Source organism: Ambystoma mexicanum, chromosome 2p (genome assembly GCF_040938575.1).
Source record: "Ambystoma mexicanum isolate Mex_15411 chromosome 2p, UKY_AmexF1_1, whole genome shotgun sequence".
NCBI lineage: Eukaryota > Metazoa > Chordata > Amphibia > Caudata > Ambystomatidae > Ambystoma > Ambystoma mexicanum.
This window is the reverse complement of record NC_090923.1, coordinates 1458240558-1458264153: the sequence shown is the minus strand read 5'-3', so window position 1 is coordinate 1458264153 and position 23596 is coordinate 1458240558. Positions and strand designations below refer to the sequence as shown.

General features: G+C 45.6%; 1 protein-coding gene across 1 annotated transcript in view; it reads left to right on the top strand.

The window, feature by feature from the left end:
• GLYR1 (glyoxylate reductase 1 homolog) overlaps positions 1–23596 on the top strand; it is a 713235-nt gene that overhangs the window by 234139 nt on the left and 455500 nt on the right. The window contains exons 4-5 of the mRNA XM_069646033.1: positions 3801–3951; positions 4075–4800. Coding sequence (XP_069502134.1) covers positions 3801–3951; positions 4075–4800 — 877 coding nt within the window. The remainder of the gene's footprint in view (positions 1–3800; positions 3952–4074; positions 4801–23596) is intronic.

Here is a 23596-nt window from a genome sequence, read left to right as displayed (position 1 = left end):
GTCGAGTAGGATTGGCAGATGGATGTCTAGGCTGCAAGAATTCAATTTCAGCATGGTTTATATTCCGGGAGTGAATAACTGCACGGCGGATTGTTTATCAAGACTAACCAGCTATTATATGTGAGGACGTAGATGAAGAAGAAATTATTTGTGAAACTGCTGATGCAGCAATATCCAAACAAGAATGGGATGAGGAGGTGACTAAGGATAATGCCCTTCTGGAAGTAATAAAGAATGTGGAAGAAGCAAATTGGAATAAAAAAAAAAAACAGAGGCTGGAGTGATCATGTTTTGTAATGTCAGACATGAACTATATGTCCAAAGTGGATGTTTAATGAGAAATGACAAGCTGCTAACGCCGGAGGGACTCTGAGACAAAATCATTCAGTTAGGACATGAAGGCCATCAACGAATGATGAAAATGAAGCAAAGGATAAGAAACACGTATTGGTGGCCTGGATACGATCTCCAAGTGGAAAGAAGAATAAGGAACTGTATCCTTTGTATGAAAAGTGACGGTGTGTGTGTGGGAGCGAGTTATCCAATGGTGTTGAGAGACATCCCTGAGAGGGTCTGGAAGACGGTTGCAATTGATATATTGGGTCCCGTTTGGAGTGATGGAGGGGCTTCTTATTGTATTATTATGATTGATATGTTGACGAGATGGGCGGAAGTAACCATAGTGCCTCATGTCACGACCCGGACAGTCATTAAGTTTTTGGAGCAAGTGTGTGGGCATGAGGGGTACCCTGAGGAGGTACTATCTGATAATGGACCTCAGTTTAAATCCAGAGATGAAGAAATATTTTGATGAGAGATTGATTGTTCATATGGTGTGTGCTATTTATCATCCCCAGTCCAGTGGTGTGGTTGAGAGGTATAATAGGATGATAAAGGATGCCATTAAGTTTAAGTTAGCATGGTCCAATGGGAGCAATTGGAGAGTGGAAGTAAAATAAATGGTGTTGACCCCCAGATTCATGCCGCATTGCACCACAGGGGTCTCCCCATTTGAGTTAAGCAGGGGAAGGAGAGCGAATACTAAGTTATTTCCCGGGATGGATGAATGCGGTTGCTGGTACGGGTGTTGACTTGAGCAATGTGACAGAGAATATTTAAAAAAGACAGGTGATCAACAAGGAACAGTATGATAATAAGAGATACAAGAAAGACAGGTTACCAGAAGTGGGAAGTTGGGTTAGAATCAAACTTCCAGTGGTACTGAGAGAGAGTGGGTGATGTTGGTCGAAACCTGTGGAAGGAGTGGAGGTGTTTAAACATGCGCTGAACACTAGTGACGGAAGAGTATGGAACAATGAGAGTGTGATGGTTTTGAATGAAAGAGTAAGAGGAGATGAATTGTATGGAATGGATGGAGGGTATAAGTCTGGTGTGCACAAATCTGTTTGTGGTGTTGGAAGGATTGATGAAGTTAAGACGTTTTCCATGTCACAAGATACAGATATGCAACGGAAGTCGTCCAGAGAAGTGCTGAAGAAGTTACCACCTCCATCCTTTTCTCCTCACTCTCTGGCCTGCCTCCTACCCCTACCTGCGAGGCTAAGAACCTTGGGGTCACCTTTGACTCCACACTTTGCTTCTCCGCTCATATCTCTGAGGTCTCTAAAACGTCAAACTTCCTACTGCACCTCCTCAGAGGTACTTTGCCTTTCCTCTCCTTCCCTCAGATGCTCACTGTCTCTCAAGCTCTGGTTCTCTCTAGGTTGGACTATTGTAACAGCCTCTTTCTAAATGTACCTGCCTCTAATCTCCGCAACTTGTCCAGAACAGGACTGCAAGACTTGTCCTTGGCCTCAAGCCCTGTGATCGTATCTCTCCAGCTCTGAAATCTCTCCATTGGCTCCCAGTGGATGCAAGGATTAAATTCAAAACCCTCTGCATTGTCCACAAGGCTTTCTGGGGCCTGGGTCCAAAATATCTTCAGCTATCCCTCTGCAAATACCTCCCCTCTCAAGCTCTTCGCTCCTCTACCTCCCTCCGGGTTAATCGTTTTTCAAAGAAACGAGCTGCGGGTAAATCTCTATCTTCGGCTGGGACCTCTCTCTTGAACAGCCTCCCTGCTACTCTAAAACTTGAGGAGAACCATCTCAGGTCCCGGAAGCACCTAGAGACCTTCCTCTTTGTTTCTGCCTTCTCGCCCCCTCTCCCCTGCTGACCCGCTCTCTTGGCACTGTGCACCTGGCCAATCCCCTGGGACCAGGTACCTACTCACCCTGCCGCCCTCCTGCACTACCTTCCGGCCACCCCTTGCACTGGATGGACTGTATCTGTGCCCATGCAGCCCCCAACCCCATTTTCTTCTTTTCTGCACTTATCAGACTTACCCAGTCTGTTGCCATAAACACAGCACTTGCCACTTGCTGGCTGCACTATCACTGTTTATTGCCTCTGTTCTATTTTTTTAAAATGTATTATTTATCTACTCTCATTTGCTCTGCACTTTCCACTCTCCCCCCTTCCATGCACTTTTTCCCTTTTCCCCTTCCCATGCACGTTCTCATTGCACTGGGCCTAGTAAGATCGTTGTTTTGAGTTCTCCCTTGTTTCCCCTCCCTTGCCTAGTCGCGCTCTGAAACGCCTGTGTACGAGCGCAATAAAAATAAAATATATCATATATCAAGAGCTGGCAGAACATACAATAGACCTAGACACTTATTAGATTATGAAGAATTCTAATTGTGGAGGTGTTCTCTATTAAAGAGAGGGGATGTGTAGCATCCAGCGTAATGAATAGAATGTGGGAGCCAGCTGGTGGCTCGTGAGAGGAACGCAAGGGATGGAACACGGAGCGAGGAGGACGGTTAGAAGAAAAGAGACAGAAGCGGCGCAACGGATGCACTGTTCCCCACTCCACATTACGCCCTTTAAAGACTATTATATTCATATATTATCAATATAAACAGTTACTTGCTTTACTCATGTTATTTGCCCATTAAACTATTCCCAATCTGCTTACCTGTGTATGCCCCTGCTTCATACAGTACATCCATGCCTCATGTTGGAAACCAATCTGAGGACGTCAACGTTTGAAGGATCATGGGCTTTTGTACAAAGAATATAGGAATAGGGTGACAGGCACACGTGTTGACCGCCTTTTTTGATTTTGAAAAACATGCAATGCACTAGATGGCGGCCAATGCAAAGCATGTGCTTCCAAGCAGATAAGCCACAAAGACGCTTACTGGGTAAATAATTTGCCATATATATAATTTTACAATTGAAGTACTTACTGGATCTATTGTATGTGCAACCATTAGAGTATTCATTGTTCAGTATATCTGTGTAGTGCACTCTTCTGTTGGTGTATCTATTGGATGCTCAACTGTACCTATCCACCAGCCTTCTTAACTCCCTTGAGTGAAGCTCAACTGCTCTGCCTCAACTACCAGTTTTAGAAAGTCTTGTCTAGCTTTTGGGTGGAACACTGAAAGCACTAAGGATAGTTTGTTCAGCCAGTCACCAAAGGCCTGTGCAAAAATCTCCTTTAAAAAGCAGGCGTTCACTGTAAGGAGCAATGTTGGTAGCACATGCATGTAATATATGGATACAATTACAGGATCACCCTTGTCAATGCCCTTGGTAGGTAATGTCAGATGGCAGTCAGTGCATAGCCTGCGACTCTAAAACAGTTAAGCACTCCGAAAAGGCTATTACTGGTAAGTAGTTTATCATATGTGCTAAAAAGTGTGTATATGGGATATGTTATGATGGGTCTGTGTGAGTTTGTAAGGTGCTGCCTTGCCTTTTGGGCTCAATCAAACATTTCTTTTTTTTGTCAGTGCATGGATTAGAGTAGAACAGTTAAAGCCTTACCATACTCACAAGGAAGAAATGTGTAAGACTTCCAAGGGTAAGCGATTCCAGCACGCTGTCGATGCGGTGGAGGAGTTCCTAAAGAAAGCCAAGGCCAGAGAGCTAGCTAAAGAACAGGTTAGTCAAATGGAGGATGTGGCATAGTAACTTGTTATTTTGTCCTTGCTTATGATCTGCATGATCAGTTTGTGCAACTTTACATCTAATATGGTGTGCTAAAACCTTTCTTTTTCATGGCAGGCATCTTCAGAAGAAAAGAAACCAGGCAAATCCAGTGAGGAGAAAAGCAAGAAAACCATAGCCTTACAAAAACGCAAGCTGGACAGTAGAGCTAAGAAAGTCGCTGGAGATATAAAGAAGAAGAAACCTCTCTCCAATGTTACAAAAAAGAAGGGTGTCTCCAGTGAAGTGAAGAAGAGGAAGATTCTGTCCAGTGAAGTGAAGAAGAAGAAAATTCTTTCCATTGAAATGAAGAAGAAGATTCCTAACCGTGAAATAAAGAAAAAGCTGCTAACCATGCGCACAAAGAAACAGCTTCTCTCTGCCACTGGGAAGAAGAAAACTCTCACCGGTGGCAGTAAAAAGAACATTCTTGCCAAAAAAACTCTAACTGCTCAGGGGAAGAAGAAATCGGGAACCAAAAAGATTCTCAATTCAGATGGCAAAAAGGTTCTTGTCAAGAAGATTCTGCCTGCAGAAAGAAAGAAAAAGATTTTGTCTGCCAACAGCAAGAAGACTCTTACTACTGATGGGAAGAGGAAAGCTCAATTGGCTATTGGGAAAAAGAAAATTCTCCCCACTGGTGGTAAGAGAAAGGTTGTCACTGCTGATAGGAAAAAGACTAGCCTTAATGCTGCTGCTAAGAAGATTCTACTCCTTTCAACGAACCATGGTTCAAAATCCCATCTTAAGGGGTTGGAAAAACAAAGTTCCCGCAAGCGTGGCCGTCCCCCTAAGGATGACAAGGTTTGTATGCTTTAAACTCTTCTGGGGCATAATCCAGTTTAAATTATGTGCAGAGGGAACAGCAGTGTATGATGGCATATTGCATTCTGTAAGGAAAGTGAACCTCTTTCTTCCATAGTCCATGAGGCTTTCTTGAGCAGCAGTTATACAAGCTTTTTTGTAATACTGACCAACTAAACCCGTTAAGATTCACTGTACCCCAATTTACTTTGTGTGGATACCCTAAAAACATGCATTGACTGTTGTGCTCTGTTGCTAGACTTGGATATCCAAGTCTACACAGCACTGTTCATCTCTATAGAAGCGTGAATCTGTTCTGCATTAACATTATGTCCAACGAGATCCTTGTGACAATGACTCTGGATAAGAAGACATCATAAGATAACTTTGTCCTTCAGTTTGGTCCAAGAATCATGCAATTCCTTTTCTGAGTTCTTTTTGCACTCAGTTTTGTACTTTTGGTTAATTAGTGCTGCAGGAATCTGAGATGGGTCAATCTATTTACCAATTAATTTCTTTTCATCTTGTGCTTGAGCTCTGCCAGAGAACACTGTTAGTTACATGTATGCTATAATATACAGTTGTGATAACCACAACTGATGCATATGAATACTATTTGTCCAAATTGTAGTAGGTTTTATGAGAAAGGAAAGTAATTCTATTGGAACGACAACTAGTGCCGGCTCAAGGGGGCAAAGTAGTGACTGTGTCCTGCATTGAGGGAAGGTCTGATGTGCAACTACTTTAAGATGTTTATGACTGAAAGTTGTTGGGAAGGATTTTACTTTTTGCTGCTTTCTCTCCATAAAACATCAGGGGCTCTTCTGGTTGCTATTGTTTTGAACCTTTCCTGACATTGGGAGATAAGTGATTCATTTTTGCTCCACTTGCCTTGCTTAGCACATCTGTTTTTGGGGCAGCGATCAGTCACTATGCTCAGCCGCAATGCTCCCTATACACTTTTGATGTGGGGGTATTTTACTCCCTAATTTTAGGAGAGTAAATGCAATTTCAAGAGTTAAATTAGAAACACAGCAATTTTATATCACTTTTCTAGTTTAAACCAATGTATTACACCTATGCAAAATATTCTGCCATACATTGTCTTGTGAGTGCATGCTACACAACTGCATCTAGATAGTGGAGCACAAGGAACTCTGTTTAGTACTACTCCAGATTTAGAGTATGACATGCAGAGGCAGTACGTGTTAAAGTATTAAACTTGCTTACATAGTATGAAAATACATTTTAGACTGTCCACAAAAGAGCGCTAGGCTAGCAATTAGGTATTATATGAAGACTAAGTCTGAATATGATAACCATCTGAACTGGGAGAGTTGGCATGCCAGGGCCTAACATTGACGCCCACCACACTTCTCGCCGAGCCTCCTTTGCATTTGAATCCAAAATCCTATCCATCCTTTCATTTTGTTAGTAACTTTCTTCAGCACACATGGAGGCAATGCAACCATAAAGCCTGTTGAATATGTACTCTGGCCCGGTGTTGGATATTTTTCTGCCCTAGGCGAGTTTTAAGTTACTTGTGCCTGGACCCTCAGCCTCATTGGCCTTAGACACGGGCACGACTGAAAACTCATTTAGATGATCGTTTAGATTTCTAAATCTACCTGCCTCTACTCTCCGCCCTCTGCAACTAATCTAGAACAGGGCTGCAAGATTTGTCCTTGGCCTCAAGCCCTGGGATCGTATCTCACCAGCTCTGAAATCTCGCCATTGGCACCCAGTGGATGCAAGGATTAAATTCAAAACTCTCTGCATTGCCCACAAGGCTTTCTGGGACCTGGGTCCAAAATACCTTCAGCCATCCCTCCGCAAATATCTCCCCTCTTGAGCACTTTGCTCCTATACCTCTAACTCCCTCAGGGTCAGTCATTTTTCAAAGAAATGAGCTGGGGGTAGATCTATCTTCGGCTGCCCCCCCCCCTGGAACAGCCTCCCTGCCCCTCTAAAACTTGAGAACCAGCTTCGGTTCCAGAAGCACCTTAAGACCATCCTCTTTGCTCTGCATTCACCCCCCCTCTCCCCTGCTGATCTGGTCTCTCTTGGCACCGTGCACCTGGCCACCCTCTGTTCTCCGGGCCCAAGCTCCTGCTAACCTTGCCACCCGCCCGCTCTGCCTCCAGGCCACCCCTTGCACTGGGGTCTGTATCTGTACCCATACAGTCCCCCCCGCCCCCCTCCTTCCTTGCACGTATCTGACCTACCCTGTCTGCTGCCCTAAACTCAGCACTTCCCACTTGCTGGCTGCACTAGCATTTTTGTTGCTTTTATTATGTATTCATTAGTATTTATTCTGTTCTCATTTTGCTCCGCACTTTCCACTTCTCCCACCTTCATTAAACTTTTTCCCCTCCCCCTCTCCTATGCACTTGCGCGTTCTCAATGTCACTGGGCCTAGTAAGATCGTTGTTTTGTTCTCTCCTGTTCCCCTCCCTTGCCTTGTCGCGCTCTGAAACATTTGTGTATGAGCGCGATAGAAATACAATATCAATTCAATACCTTATGTTGCATATTGCTGCCTCCCACAAAGTAAAGTTCCTGAAAATAAATTTAGTATGGTTTTAGTGCCAGATACTCAGCAAAATGAACTGTGAGATGAGGTCACCTAGTTGTAGTTGTTTAACAGATATACAGTTTCTTGATTAAGGGGGTCTTAAATTTTACATACAAGCACACTTATTTTTTGCATGTCAAACAAGCAGAGGCCATGCAAATAATATAGACTATTTAAAAATATCTTTTGGACCAAATGAAAGAAAAATGGGCCATATTGTTCATTTATCTTGATAGAGAACCTATTTGGTAGCAAATTAGAGGTCTTGAGCTGCTGGAGGGGTTTTCAGATTAGATATGCTTAGCTCATCATACTACCATGCATGTAGTGCTTATTGCTAGCTCGATGGAAGGGCCTCATTTGCAAATGAAATTCAGCATTATTGATTTGCAAACATTTGATAACCATATACTTTGACTTCAATGTCTAAAGCTTAATTTACTTAAAAGGTAGTAAAGTTAACTCAGTGAATGAAATATTAATGTATGCTATTTTGCAGCAATTAACACAACTCCCCTCAAGTTGGTCCGTAGCATATTTGAGCCGCTTGTCTAGCCCCTTTATGATTGTCTCCCAGGAGTTATATTTCTGAAGTTCTTGGTACCGTGAAAATAACACCAGGGCTGGGTAAGTTATTGACATCTGATGAGGAGAGTGGCACGTTGTCTTTTCGTACTTGCAGTTTCACTAGTGTTCCTGGCTATGACATGTCACATGTGACATAGGTTATAACAACACGGGCTATCCCTATATTTTGTTTTCGGGAGCTTGTGGCTGAACTGGGATTGGAAATAACATAATACAACAAGCACCACAGGCTACCCCCTCCTCCCTTCTTTACTGATTTCAATAACACAGCTTGCAAATACTTCTGCAGCCAGTACCTTAAATCACAGCTCATGGGACTCCAACCTTTTTATGAAAGTATAAAAATTCAAAATACAGTTGATATTATAAAGTGCATAGGGGCTAAAGGGCCTTTTGTGCAAAAACAAAGTTAGATGATGGATCTTGAACTACTTCAGTGAGGTATAATGAAGATTGCCAAAGCGCTCAGCGCAGGAAGTCTTGATTCTATTAAAGACACGGAGGCGAGCATTATGCTTTCTTCTTTTATTACTGCCAAACACAGCCTTTCAAATATAACCATCTTTTTAATAAACTTTCATTTTTTTTTATAAAATGAACTTTTTCTGTAACATATGAGGGAAAAGTCTCTAACTTGAGCTCCACTACAACTCCCATGAGGCTCTCTGCCCTCAGTCTCTGCCTCAGTCTCGCCCTCCAATGAGAGCATTCCTGCTGATGTAAGGGCCTCTTTCCTACAGGTGCCTTCCTCTTCTTTTTTGATGACTCTTGTAAAATGATGTAGATCCTAGGCTGTTGCTGCATATCTCGCTGCCTGTCTTTCTAGGTATCCAGACCTGTCTTTTATTCATAGTTAATCTCGAGAGTTTTTCTGCTCTTCCCCTTAAAAATAAAGAGAGACGACATGTTAGGGAGGGGAATTCGCTGATCTCATCTCTGCGCCTGAAATGAATGTTAGATCATCATATCCTTCATTATTTCCTTAGCGGAATTCCCTCAGGGAGGGATAATGCTCGCCTCCGTGTCTTTAATAGATTCAAATCTTTCTGCCCTGAGCGCTTTGGCAGTCTTCATTCTATGACCAGAGCGGAGGCAAGCATTATGCTTGTTCAAAGCTTTGCACTACTGCCATGTTAATATTCTTCACGGGCTTAAAGTAGAATGTTCTGAAAACGGAGTCACTAGACCAATCTGCAGCCTTCATAATTTCCTGCAGCGGAACTCCGGCTGCAAAAGCTCCTGAAGCCATAGATCCTCTTGCCGAGTGCGCTCCGAAGACAGAAATGTCTATGCCTGCTTGTTCCATGACTTCCTTCACCCATCTAGCTGTGGTAGCAGGGGCTACAGCCTTAAAAGGTTTTCTGTGCGCTATGAGCAACTGCTTTATTCCGTCTGGCCTTTCTGCTGCTGTCGCTGCTTCATAAGATTTAATGCATTTGGCAACGCAAAGCTTACTGTTAGGAAAATATGGGTAAGATATGACTTTGGAATTAGTTTTGGTTCGCTGCGCAATGTTAAACGCTATGCCTTCAGGGTAGAAGATATTAATCAATCTCCAGCGCCCTTACGTCGGATACCCTTCTACATGAGACTAAACAGAGCAGAGTAGCTAGCTTCCCTGATAACTGCTCTTTGATAACAGGTCGTTCCTTGGCCATTGCTCGAATAGATGCAACACTCTATTAACATCCCACAGTACTGAGTACCTTGGCTCTGGGGGTTTTGTCATTCTAACTCCCTTGATCAATCGAACTACTGCTGGATGTTGTCCTACTGGTTGTCCATCCACTAACTCATGTCTCGCTGAAATAGCCGATCTATATACACCAATTGTCCTGAAAGCTTTCCCGCTTGTAGATAGTGATGTGAGGAAATTCAATATGTGCTCTATAGGAGCTGAAAAGGGAGAAACGCTCCTCCCCCTGCACCATAATTCCCAGGTTTACCAAGCGGAACCATAGCGCCGGATTGTGCATGGTGCCCACGATACTTTGATAAGCTCTGTAGCTTCTTCTGAAAGGCCTGACGAGCACCATCTGCGCCTGAAACTCTGCACGCTATCAGGCTGAGGTTGTTGTCCTGAATCAGGGGATGAGGCGTGCCCTTCGGATCCACTAGGAGATCTGCTCTGTGGGCATTCTTCTGAGGGAAATCCGTGGAAAGTTCCATCAGAACTGGAAACCACGATTGCGATCTCCATTCCGGCGTCACTATGACTAGTTCCGCCTTGTCTCTGCGGACCTTTGCTAGTGCCCTCGCCAGCATTGCGAAGGGGGGAAAGGCATAATGAACGTGACCTTTCCAGCATTGAAGGAAAGCATCCGTCCCGATTGCTCCCGGATCCAGTCTCCAGCTGAAATACTTAGTTTAGCCTTGACGCGAACAGATCTATCTCGAACAGACTTCACTTTAGCTGTAACTTCTCGAAGACCGAAGTGTGCAACATCCAGTTGCTCGAGTCTGTCAGGTACCGGGAGTTCCAATCTGCTACTGCATTCCTGGTCCCCGGAAGATATTCTGCCTTGACTGCTATCTCTTTCTGCAGACAATAGTGCCAGAAATCCTTGGCTAATGCTGCCAACATCTTGGACCTTGTCCCTCGTCCCTCCTAACTTGTTATATCGCACAGCCGATATATTGTCCATTCTGAGAAGGATACAACATTTCGCTCTCTTGAAAATGCTTGAATTGCGAAAGAACCCGCTAGAAGCTCCAGGCAATTGATATGTAATGCTAGCTCTTCCTGCGACCATTTTCCCCCTGTCTCCACCAGGCCACATCTTGCTCCCCAGCCCGATCTGCTGGCGTCTGATTCTATAATCCTCTCAGGTATCTCCCCGAATATGGAGCATCGGTTCCAGGCCTCCATGTTGCTGTGCCACCATTGAATCTCTGATCTGCTGTCCTGGTCTAGAGTGACTGATTAGTGATATCTCCACCCTTTGCGTAGATCCTTTATCTTGAGTCTCTGTAGAGCTCGATAATGAAGGGGACCTGGGAAGATTGCTTGGAGAGAGGCTGCTAGCAACCCAACTATCCTGGCTAGATTCCAAAGTGATATAACAGTCTTCTTCAGGGTCGACCTTAGATCTTTCTTTAGCGATTTGATCTTTGCCATTGGTAACTCTAATGTGGCTTTCTCTGTGTCTAACATAAAACCCAGAAATTCTATTCTCTTGCAAGGCAACAGCTCTGACTTTTCGTAATTTATTAGGAAACCTAGCCCTGTGATCAGAGATATTGCCCATTGCACCTGCTGCTGCAGTCTTTGCTTGTCCTCGGCCATGAACAGTATGTCGTCCAGATATATTATCATTCAATAGCCCTTTGTGTCTCAGCGCAGGTTCGAGGGTTCTCATCAGCTTGGTGAACACCCAGGGGGCTGAGGCGAGGCTGAACGGCAGGGTCTTGAACTGCCATGTCTGCTCCTTCCATGTAAATTGAAGGAAGTGCCGATACTGTGGCGCTATGGGGACAGTCAGATATGCATCCTTCAGATCTAACAGAGCTAGCCAATCCTCCTTTCTGAGCAGATTGGCTAATAGATGGACTCCTTCCATCTTGAAATGTTTGTAAACTAGGCAGCTGTTTAATTCTTTTAAATTGATTACTGGCCGCACTTTTCATTTTCTGCGCACTAAAAACATATTGCTTAAGAAACCTAGTGAGTGGGGCTGCGCTCTATCGCATGCTTCTCCGCTAGCACCTGGATCTCCATGTCCAATAGTCGAGTCTCCTCCCTCGAGCAGATAATGCGCGACAGAGGTCTCTCCTGAAGGGGCAAGCTCATGAAATCTAGATGATCGCCCTGCGCTGTCTGGATAATCCAGGCGTCGGACGAAAGCTCTCCCAAATTGTGTCCTTCCACCTACTGGAAGGTATTTCGCACAGCGCTCTCACCTGCGTTATTATTTTGGTGTCTGAAATAGCCTCTACCTCTCCCTCCTCTGAAGCCTCTACCTCGATTCGGGAAGAATGCGTCCTGCTGGCATGTCTCCCAGTACTGGGCTCTTTGTCCTTGAGGCCTTCTGTTCGCGTTGTACCGGCCGGTGAACGGCCTCTGAATCGACGAGCCCCGGCAAAAACCCGCCCAGGGAATACTTTTTTGATTAAAGCCTGAGCTTTCTCTAGAGCTGCGTAGGTTCCCACAAACCTACTCATCTCTTTGACAAAGGTCTCACTGAAGAGAAGTCCTTGGGCGCCCTCTCCTGCTTCGTAAGAGGCTAGATCGCCCAGCTTTACGTCTATTTTGACTAGCATGGACCACCTTCTTTCTGCCGATAATGCTGAGTTAGCGTTGCCGAGCATACAGATGGCGCGTTGCACCCAGCTCACTAAGATATTGGGGTCCACGGGTTCTCCCGTGTCCTTGGATCGTTCAGCCAAGTCCATAATTTTTGCTATGGGGCCAGGTAGGTCAAGCACTTTGTCTTGACAAGACCGCCAAGCGCGGTCCATACCCTTTCTAAGGTCTTTGCTAGCCTTGGAGACGAAAGAGAGCATTTTGGGGTCTAGCTCCGATGCTTTGCCGTTGAGCTCTGGCCTTGGGCACTCGGCTCTAAGCCGAAACCTTGTTTCTTTCTCTAACGGTTTCCTGATTTTTTTGGGCCATGTAGATCGCCACTCTAGGTGATGGGGTCCATTCGGTCGATCTCGGATGACGGATCGTGTCTGGTTCGAACATATCTGAAATATCGTCTTCAGGGGCACCTTCGACTATGCTGGCTTGGGTGGTACCTGTTGCTCTGGAATGATCTGGTACCTTATCCATGCTTTGAGTCTCGTCATCTTCCTCCTCCTGGCCAAATTCTTCCGAAGACGAGATAGCATCCCCTATATTCTCTTCCCCTGGGGTAGGGGGGGGGGGGGGGAGAGTCTGGGCATAGCTGATCTGGCCATGAAGGCATCTCTTAGTTTGTGGAATGCGTCCGCTGCCTCCAGGGGCTTATCCTTTGTCCCCCTAATAGAGCCCAGGGGTGGGGGGGGGGGTAGAAGAGTGTTTCCTCTTCCGGGCCGCTTTACACCCCCTATTAGAGTCATCCAGAGGCTTAGTGGAGGTCCCCTCGCCAGGATCATCTTCTAAGCCAGCATTACTGCCCAACTTATTCTCGAGAGCTAGCAATCTCTCTTGAATGGGTTGAACCCCCTGAGCTACTGCTCTGACAAGGGAGTCCCCCAGGACTTTCTTAAAACTGAGGGAGAGATCCCTCTCTTCTTCTTGCAGCTCCTCCTCCTGCTCCTCATATTCCTCCCAATATTCCTGCCTCCTATCAGATGCCATCTGTGAAGTCCAGTGAGTGACAGTCACAAGGGAGTGGAAAGAAAATTGCTCTAGCCTTTCAGCTGTTAAGCCGCCTGAGAGGGTCTGAAATACGCACTTCTAGAGTGCTTCTTTCCGGTTTTTTTCTTTTTTTAATTTTTTTTTGTATAATTGCCTCTGGGAAAAGGAGTGTGAACACAGCGTAAGGGATTCACTGGAGTTTAAGAGCTGCGCGACCGTTAACTGAGGAAAAGAAATAGAAACGCTCTCAGTGGTTCAAAGGCGCATGCGCGCGCTTGCGTAGAACCTGTTACTCGCGACGCCACAGCCGTGTTCTGCTGTCGGCTTGCGTCGTTCGGCTGCGTATGATTGATAGCGGAGGGGAAACAAGCCCTAATGCTTTCGATAATGCTCGCGGGCAGTTTCCCCTCTGTATTAATTAGACTGCTATTAAACGTGCAGATCCACGTCCAAATTCAAATGAGAAAAACGGACTGAAATTACTGCTTCACACGCGCGACTGCTGGTAAACGCGGCAATGTGAAAGTATCTGATAACGCTGCGCTTGTAAGAGGAAACAAATTAACCCCCTTGAGAGGGTATGCAAATTATCCGATGTAACGTGTCGAGCAGCAAAAAAAGAAGAGGAAGGCAACTGTATGCAAGAGGCCGTTCTCAGCAGGAGTGCTCTCATTGGAGGGCCGAGACTGAGGCAGAGACTACTGAGGGCAGAGAGCCTCATGGGAGTTGTAGTGGAGCTCAAGTTAGAGACTGTTTTCACTCATGTTACAGAAAAAGTTCATTTTATTAAAAAAAAAAGTTTATTAAAAAGATGGTTATATTTGAATTGCTGCGTTTGGCAGTAATAAAAGAAGAAAGCATAATGCTTGCCTCCGGTCTTGTCATAGAATTCTAGTTCAATAGATACAGTTTAATCTTCAAAGAACTCTCACTTTTTTTCTGACACAGCTCATTGATTTTTTTTTCTATAAAACACAGGATGTTATAAAAACAAATGTTGACACAAAGCGTCTCGGCTTTTTGTCTAGAGCCGCTTATCCAGTGCGATCTCACCATTTATCGTCCAGGCCTTCGTCAGGACAGGAAGTGATTGTCTATATTCAAAGATCCAATCTCTCATTAACCCCGTCCAAATGATGTTCATTCTTTTTCTTGATGGAGCCTCTTCCATCTCTGGCAAAATGGGTGCCTCTGTCACACTTGAAGGAGTTAGTCTGTTGATGATGGTTATTTTACCACTGTTGTACAAACCAAGATACACAACTTGAACCTCCTCTTTTTTAAGCCAACCCATCCTGCAAGCTTGTCAAATAGTCCCAAGGCTCCAACTCAAACAGACGCTACCTGTACCTGTTAATCACCATGCAGACTATCGGACTATCCAGCATCAATCCCGTTGCTAAGCCTTACAAAAGAAAAACAAGCTAAACTTAAAAAAAAAACCTACGCAAAACCACCATCAGTAGACTCAAGCCTTCAAGTGTGACAGACACCCCTTTTGCCGGAGATGGAAGAGGCTCCATCTGTGTGACGGAATGATTGAAGACTACATCTTGACATACATTATGTATTTGAGTGCGGACCTAGTTTGAGAAGCTACAGAACGCTTTACAGATGTTTACACCAATACAGATACATAACAGAGCGCTTTAATGAGGTGTAAAACGTTACAGGTCTATTGCAGAGTGCTTTTCAGAGGTAACAGAATAGATATTACAGCAGGGGCAGGATACAGAGGGGCACAAAGGCGGGGTACAGCTGTACTGGGAGACGGAGAGGAAATGGGTGGGCGACGTGTAGCGAATCAGGTGGCACGATTATATTAGATAATAACAATCCCGCCGGAAATGGTTTAGACTTTGTTTTTATCAAAGTGAGAGTTCTTGGAAGGTGAAACTGTATCTATTCTAAAATTATACCTCATTGGAGTAGTTCAGGCTCCATCATCTAACTTTGTTGAGAAAACTGCTATTCCCCAAGTGAACATGAACATTCACGTATGTACTGTATTTTTGCATAAAACATTTAACAGATATATAACCCACTATCCCAAAAGCTCAACATTTCTCCATACTTAACTCACACTAAAATCCACACAACCATCTTCTCACATGGCAAACCGCACGTACTTCACCACAACGCAACAACAAACACATAACTCGCACCAATAGCACACAAGGACTTGCGTCAATCCAAAAGTCACACCCAAGCTCAGCGCACAGTGAAAACCGAACTGAAGCTGCCGGCAGGACATCACCTTTCTCTCTTTCCTACTCCCTCTTCACCCGATTAACACCCCCCTGCCTTCTTTTTGCAGATCTGCCTGAGCCCCAGGGAACCAATTCCGTTGGTGACAGTGTGCGGTACAAATACCTTTTAACATTAACAAAAGGCACTTTAATCCCTATGCACACTATTGCACTTTATAATATTAACGGTATATGTTGTGAGCTTTATTAGATGAGTAATGAAGAAATGTGTACATCGCAGCAAAAATAATACATTTTGAATTTTTATACTTTGATGAAAGGTTGGATGCCCATTTGCTGCAATTTAAGGTACTCGCTGCAGGAGTATTTGTAAGCTGTTATTCAAATGGATAAAGAGGAGGGGGAGGTAGCCTCTGGTGCTTTGACATGTGACCTATGGACAGCTTGACAGTTGAACACAATTCACTGTTCATATAGAAACTGCATACTTTGTTCTTAATTATTATTTTGATTTTGCATATGTTCTTGCTGGACCAGCGTTTATCATATACACCATCTACCATGGTGACCTTTTGAGAATACCAACACAAGTAAGGTTAACAAAAAAAAGAAGCGTTCAATAGTTTAAGGGTAACAAAATCCAAAGATCTGTGTAAGCAATAAAGCATCATTTTACTGCAGACCAATATGAAGATTTAGATCAAATAGTTTAGTATTGCCATTTATTAAGTTAGTTATTACAACTAACTGCATTAAAAAATAGAAATACATATGCCAAATTCATCAGGTGTAGATACTTTTATAATCATTCTGCAAACTGCTTAACAGCCTGCCTTGCTACTTTGGGTCCTTCTGCTCAGCTTGCACAGTAGGCAAGTAGATTTGTGCATTGCTTTTCAAGTGCTCATGTCGCATACATTAGTGCTCCATTTTCAACAGTGCCCTGACTATTTCTGGAGAAAGGGAGACCATTGAGATTCCACACTTGGGCCTAAGTCGCAAGAGTTTTGCAGATTTACTAGTTTGCCAAATTTATGAAACGCAAATTCCCTTTAGACAAGCAGATTGCTGACAAATTATTACCACCATCACACAATGAACACAGAGTTTTGATGAGTGTAAAGTGGGCCAATATTAGGCCCCTCATGTTATTTGGTATTTGTATAGGGCCTACTGTCATTGCTATGGCCTCAAAGCGCTCTGTGAGGATGAACACCCTTTGGGAGACCTTAGTCAGAAGATTGAGAAGTGATGAGATGTAAAATGCATGTGTGCATTTAGCCGCAACAAAAATAGGTAGGCAGTGGCTAGGTCCCTAATACCAGCTCGTAATTATCAGTTGAGGGACTGGTGCTGTGACAAATTTTTAATCTGACGGGTTCATAAGCGCCGGAAGTCAGATTGTGTGAACGGCTGGACCGAATTTTGTTTGGGACTCGGCTGTATTCTATTGGAGGAGCCGCTCGGGGCCCAGAGTGATGTATGTTAAGGATTTGTGTAGTCCATGTGTATCGCAGAATATTTGCTGCTGTGCAGACCCAGCCCCTGGTTGGACACAGCTGTACTTGTTGGGATGTAGTGTATGAGGGTTTGGTGAAGAAAGATTGACACATAGTTGGGTTTAGTCCTGTGGAGCATTTCATAAACGCTTGTTAAAGAAGAGCCTTGTCCCTCTAGAGGGTATGGATGATAGATCACACACAAGGGCGATCCGGGCTAAGTCTCTAATGGTGCTAATGGGGAATATCCATGTTTTGAGAGCCTTCTGAAAGTGAGGTGGTCCTCTATACTGTGGATGGTTAATGGGAGGGAGTTCCAGATGGTGGGCACTTGAACTAAGGAGGAGCCTGTTAGGTAGATTTGCATTTTGTTTGCACTGTCCTCGATCTGTGAACCCTTCACAGCACTTTTTGCTGGACTACTGGATTTCTGTCAGTTTTTCTGAGTGGGAACCTTTTTCCACAACCACTCATTCTTTTACTCTGCTTATGGGAACTTTTTATATTTCTTTTTTATACCTTTTTCTTGGAGTCATTCTTTCCTCCAGTTTGTGGCATCTGCCATTTACTTTTTCAGCACACAGCAATGTGTGCAGTGTTGCTGGGAGCCCTTTGGGCTTCAATGTTTATTATCTGTTATGTTCCTAATAGGAACCCATGTTCCCAAGGGCAGGGTGATATATTTATCCTTTCTATCTTTTTCTATTGTGAGATCAGTATGCCCCACCTAATGTGGTGTGCTGAGGGGATACACTGTAGCCCCTTCATCACTGCTGTAACTTTTTGGCTACAGTTACAAGCTAATCTGAATGGCTGCTGGCAGTGGTTTTATCCTACCTACTTTTGTGGATTGTTTTACTCTCAAGCTGTACTCTCAGCCACGCTAATGCACAGAAGTCTCCATTGACCAAAAATGGAGAGGGTATTAGGTCAGGCATAATGAGGTCAGTTTGCAGCTTTGGAAAAGTACACCCAGTTCCAGAGGGTACGGTGAAGAGGTGGATGCCTACAAATCTATTTACCCTATAATTCAATAAAAAAAAACCTCTTCATTTTATTCAATTGTCAAAACATGACATGAAAAATATTCAAATAACATAATACAAAATGTAAAGTGCTGTTGTGACTGTAACACATCCTATGTATTTTGTCTGCTCTAAATGGCACATCGGGTATCCCATAATGGATAATGGGCTCAAAGAATTATCTAGAGTCTCTTGCTCTGCTCAACATGTTTCTATTCTTGAACCCTTTTGATGGTGAACATTCTTCAGAAGCTGTTTTTAGTCACTAATCTATATCAACAAATGTTGCTCTCCACATTTTTTAAATATATTTTTTGGATCCTGTAAGGGGGGGGGTCAACATTTTCCTCTACCAAACAGGTTAGTTCCCCAAAACTGCAAAATAACTGAAATAATAGTAATTGGTGCTATACTTTAAATTTGGGGTGAATAGAGCTAACCTTACAGAGACCCCCTTCGGGCGGTTGAAGTTACATCTCAGGGTCTGTTTGGCGTTCTTTTTCAAAATGTCAGTTGAATTCAAAATTCTCACTTCATCTTTGGAGAATAAACATTGTGTGTATTAAAACCATTGTTATTCATTTTTGCCACATGTTTACATGTTTACCTCTGTATGAATCCCAAACACTCGTCCAAAGAGGTTGTGCAAAAATCTCCTTCTTTGCTATAAGTTGTTGTGGGGAGGTTTTTCGGTCTTCTGATGTCGGATGTTTACCAGCCTTAAAAAGACACCAAAAGGGCTAAAAGGAATAAAACAGGAGAAGCTGTGACTGCTTCCATTTCGGCTGTATATTTTGGTTGTGTCAATAAATACAGAAGGCTCTTTTTGACCTAATTTTCATAATGACTCACTTTATTTGGTCTTTTCGGAATCTTGTGTACTGTTTAATGTCGTCTTGTGTATAATTACAGCTCGCAAGCGGTCACTAAGTGCAACTTACTGATGCACATCGGGACCAGCAATACAGGTACCTACAAGAAAAACCTACTTAATTTTTGCATGCGAGTACTCTTACAACATGTCCCCTTTCCGCCATACTGTATGGGCGTCCCTTCCAAGGGATGGGAGAATGAACCTTTTTTACCAGAAAAAACTTTCTTCCTCTTTAAATTTAGAGGCGCGCGGGGGGTGCGGCCCAGGGTGTTTGTGCTGCCCTGACTCCGCCCTCTGGTACCACACCTCAGTACTCTTTTCCACGTTGACGGGAACAGGCTCCTGGGTTTGGCTTCGGCCATGTAATTCCATGCGCTTGTCTGATACTGTCTTTTTGTTGTTTTATCTATCATTCAGTTACTCTGTCCTCAGGCGTCATGCTCCTCCCCAGCACATGTTGACTTCTACAGGGTTCAGCGGGTGTCCTTCCTGCAACAGGCTTTTCCCAACTTCAGACCCCTACGCCTCCTGCCTACGTTGCCTTGGCCCAGACCACGGTTGGCAATCCTGTTCGGCATGTGACTCGCTGTCCTCTAAAGCGCCACAGAACAGACTCGCCCGGTGGAGGGAGCTCTTCCAGAAGTAGCCTCTAGAGGATCTCAAGAACTTAGTGAAGCATCGAACCAGGCCCAAGATAGGGCCGATATTCTCCATCGCACACCACAAGGGAGACTCCTTCCTAGGGACTCTCCCATGTGGGAGGGACCAGTCAGGTCTTTCTACTGGCACGTGCACCGAGGCTGCTTCAGCTACCGGCCTTCGGGTCGATGTTTGTGGGGCTATGCCATTATACCGGCAATACGTCCGAGTGGGTGCTTAACGCAGCTCTACTGACCCCCGGGTCGGTCGCACCTACCAGGCCAGAGGGGCAGGGTAGGCCTTGTGATCCACATGCAAGAGTCTTGGACGAGGCCGGGCCCAGTGGGCTGAGCACCACGTCACAGACCTGTGTCGGGCAGCTCGACAAAATGGCTGCCACGCCAGAAAGAGGCACCCGTCCGATGTCATTCCAGGAATTCGGCGAAGAACGAGTGTCAAGGTGAGACTGGCCCAACCAGGTACGTGGCCTACAGTCTACCCATCATTTGCGCAGGGCAGCTTTCCTTGGCGTCCATATGGACAGGGTATGCAGCAGCTCCAGCAGCTCCCCGCTACCCCGTCGGCACCCCCTGCCACCTCTTCGGCCAGTGAGAGGTGCTCTTCGAGAAGTTTATCGGCCTCATGAAATCACCTCAGATGGTGGTCATCAAAGACCCCATCAGGGAAGTCATTCCCGCCGTGCTAGTGGCACCACAGATGCCTCCATCGGGCCCCCAGGCCCCGGTGCAGCTGCCTCCTCCGGCTCCAGAGCTAGCTCCGCACCCTCCTCAGTCTCTGGCCATGGACTCTGTACCCCAGCCTCCGGCGCCAACTACTTCTCCACAAGATCCTCCAGATCCGCAGGATACGGATGATGATGATGAGGAGGATCCGGACACGCCATCCTCAGCCAGGGCCTTCCACCTCTTGCTGGCCTGGCAGAGTACCTGGGCCTCCCCCAAACCGAGGTCGAGCAGCCGGCAGCGGGGGTTCTGAAGTCCTCACGTGACACCCCTCTGCCAAATCGGGGATTCCTATGCAGACCGATGTAGTCTCCCTGGCCAAGAAGGGCTGGCTCAAACCCCACTCGGCCCAGCCTGTCAATCGATGCCTGGATGCCTGGATGCCAAGTTAAGGCAGGTGGAGCGGGATACACTCTTGCTTTCGGCCCATCTTCAGCCACACTCTTCAGTGATTGCAGCGGTATCACTATACTCCAAGTCCCATTCATCCTCGACCTCTTCCTCTGCAGCGCTGCTAGGCAAGGAGCAGAAGATCTTGGAGGCGTATGGCAAGAAACTCTATTCCAACGCCTCTTTACATCTACGTCAAGTCAACGCTGATGCCATGCTGGCTGCCGCCAACCAGAAATTGCGGACTTCGTCCCGGAACTCCCCACTCAGAGCCAATCATGCTTTAAGGTGGGGCTAGCTGAAGGCAAGCTGGTGGTGCATGACCTCATGGAATCCACAGTGGCTCATGTCGATACCTCAGGCCGTGCCAGCTGTATTGCCACAGACATGAGAAGAACAACTTGGCTCTGGGCAGCAAAGTTCAGCCCGGATATCCAGGAGTGCATTCTAAATCTTCGGTTTGAGGGGGGGGGGGCCCTCTTCCACTCCTCTACGGACGAGGAGCTGGAACAAAAAGAAAAACAGCTCACAAACGGCAAAGTCTTTATCCATCCTTATAAAGGCCACGTCCAAATCGTACACCCAATCTCATCAAACCTCGGAAAGGGGTTTTACATATGGAGGGTTCCGGGGCTTCCAGGAGCGCAGATCCAGCCAACCGGACCGCTCGCCGTCTCAGAGCCAGCGCAAGCAACAAAAGGGGTGGGGAAGTGTAAGGGCTTTGTCCAGTTCCCCTCCTCCGCGTCAATCTTCGAAAGTAGTCATGACACGCTCCTTCGGGTTCACGCGTCTCCAGTGGGGGGCAGGCTTGCTCTCCATGCACATTTCTGGCGCCAGAATTTCAAGGACCCTTGGATCCTATCCGTTGTATCCACGGGGTACCGCCTTCCTAACCCAGCCTCTCCTCCCCTCCCACAGGTTGGGACAGCAACTCGTTTGGTGGAGACCCTCCACTGCCTTGCTCTCTAAGAGCGACGGGGAAGTCCCAGCCTCCCAGCAAGGCTTTGGCTTTTACTCTAGGATTTTCGCCATTCATAAGAATCACCAGGTGGGCCTGAGAGTTGTGCTGGACCTTTCCATCCTTAACACTGCAAAGATTCAAGAGGGTTATGCCAGCTTGTATAGTGGAGACATTGGACAAGGGAGACTGGATGTGCTTCCTGGATCTGAAGGACGCATATCTACACGTCCCGATTTGGCAGCCCCATCTTTCTTTTGTACGGTTCAGGATCATGGGCTACCATTTTCAGTACAAGGTCCTTCCTTTTAGCTTCAACTCGGCCCGCAGGGTCTTTACAAGAATCATGAATGCTGTGGCGGCTCTCCTCAGAGCGCAGGGTCTCAACTTCTACCCATACCTCGATGTCAGGGCTACGTCTCCGGAGGTGGTTCACCACTCTTCCCATACCCTTGTGAACACGGGTGTCAGAACTGGAGTCCCTTTCCCCAAACTCCTCCTCACCTGTTTCTTCCACTGAGCTGTCTGGTGGTTTGGATTCCTTCTTTCTGGGTTTCTTCGGTTTCTTCTCCTTCCTTTCTTTCTTTCGATGCAAATACGGGCGGGTCTCCTCGGAGGCCACCTTGACCGGAAGGAAACAAAGCCCTGGGGACCCCCGAGGAGCAAGCCCCCAAACCAGGAAAAACGCTTGTCTCAGCTGAAAAAAAACCCTGTGGGGTAGTTCTGCGTTATCACTGTCCAAGAGGTTAAATGGATTCACAGTTCTTCCGGAAAGTAAGTAGAAGCTCCAGAGGGATCGGCAAACTTCAACTGATGGTGTATGTTATTACTGCACCATTATATGGTAAGGTAAGGACAGCAAACAAGAACAACACTGGTATAGGACAGATGGTAAATGATCTGTGTTCCAGAATTCAACTTAGATTCTACCGTCGTTGCAGAGGAGGGAATGAAGACGGAATATCTGATGTTTGTAAGTAGTGGAATTTGTAATTGAAGGCAGAATAGCGTAACCGAAAGATGTTATCGCTAGAAAGTGGAAGCGGAAATAAAAGGCAGAGAAAAGAGACTGGAAGGCAATGGAAATAAGTACAAAACGAGGTGAAAGTAAGTATAGAGAAAGAGCAACCGAAAGTCCGTAGGAGAAAACTCACCCGTGTGCTACTAAGGGATATCAGCCCTGGAAAAGAATACCTGAATAAGGGATGTACCAGAATAGTGCCAGTACATAAGGAAGGATAGAACTAGCAGGGAAAAGCCAATAACTGGTTCGAAGGAAGAGCACAGAACCAGCAGCGTCTAAGGTTCCAAACAATGATACAACGCATCAGAGGAAAGGTGCGAGTAGCGGAAGTACGTTCCGACGGCCATCTTGGAAAAAGACTAGCCCGTCAAACGGAACTTAGGACTCCATGTTAAGTGTGTTTCCAACGGAACCAACACGTCCATGGTTGGTGCATGACAGTATGCCCCCGTTTATATCTGGGTCCTCCTGGCTTGCTGGGATAAAGCCTGTGGAATTGATGCACCAGGCTAGGAGAATGTATATTTGAGGTTGGTTCCCAGTTTTGTTCTGATCTGGGGTATCCCTTCCAATGTACCAAGTATTGTAAAATGCCTTGTCTGTATCGGGAATCCACCAACCGGTCAACCTCATACTCCTCCGGTTCTGCAGCTGAGGAAGGGATTCTGTTCTTCAGGTTGATCCGTCTATGGAACGGATCCTCAACGCAGGGTTTTAATAGTAAAGAATGGAATACCGGGTGTATCCTTCTGAGGTGATGTGCGAGCTTTAACTTGAAAGCCACTGGATTGATCTTGGTCTAGATGCGAAATGGACCCACATAGCGGGGAGAGAACTTCCCCAAATGTGTCCACCGTGGCAGGTATCTTGTGGAGAGCCAAATTCGAGTCCCACGTTTCCATGGAGGGTTCAGACTTCTCCTGGTGTCGGCATACTGCTTATGTCTTACAGCTTTCTTCCAGAGTTCTGAGAGCCTTCTGGTGAGTCTGC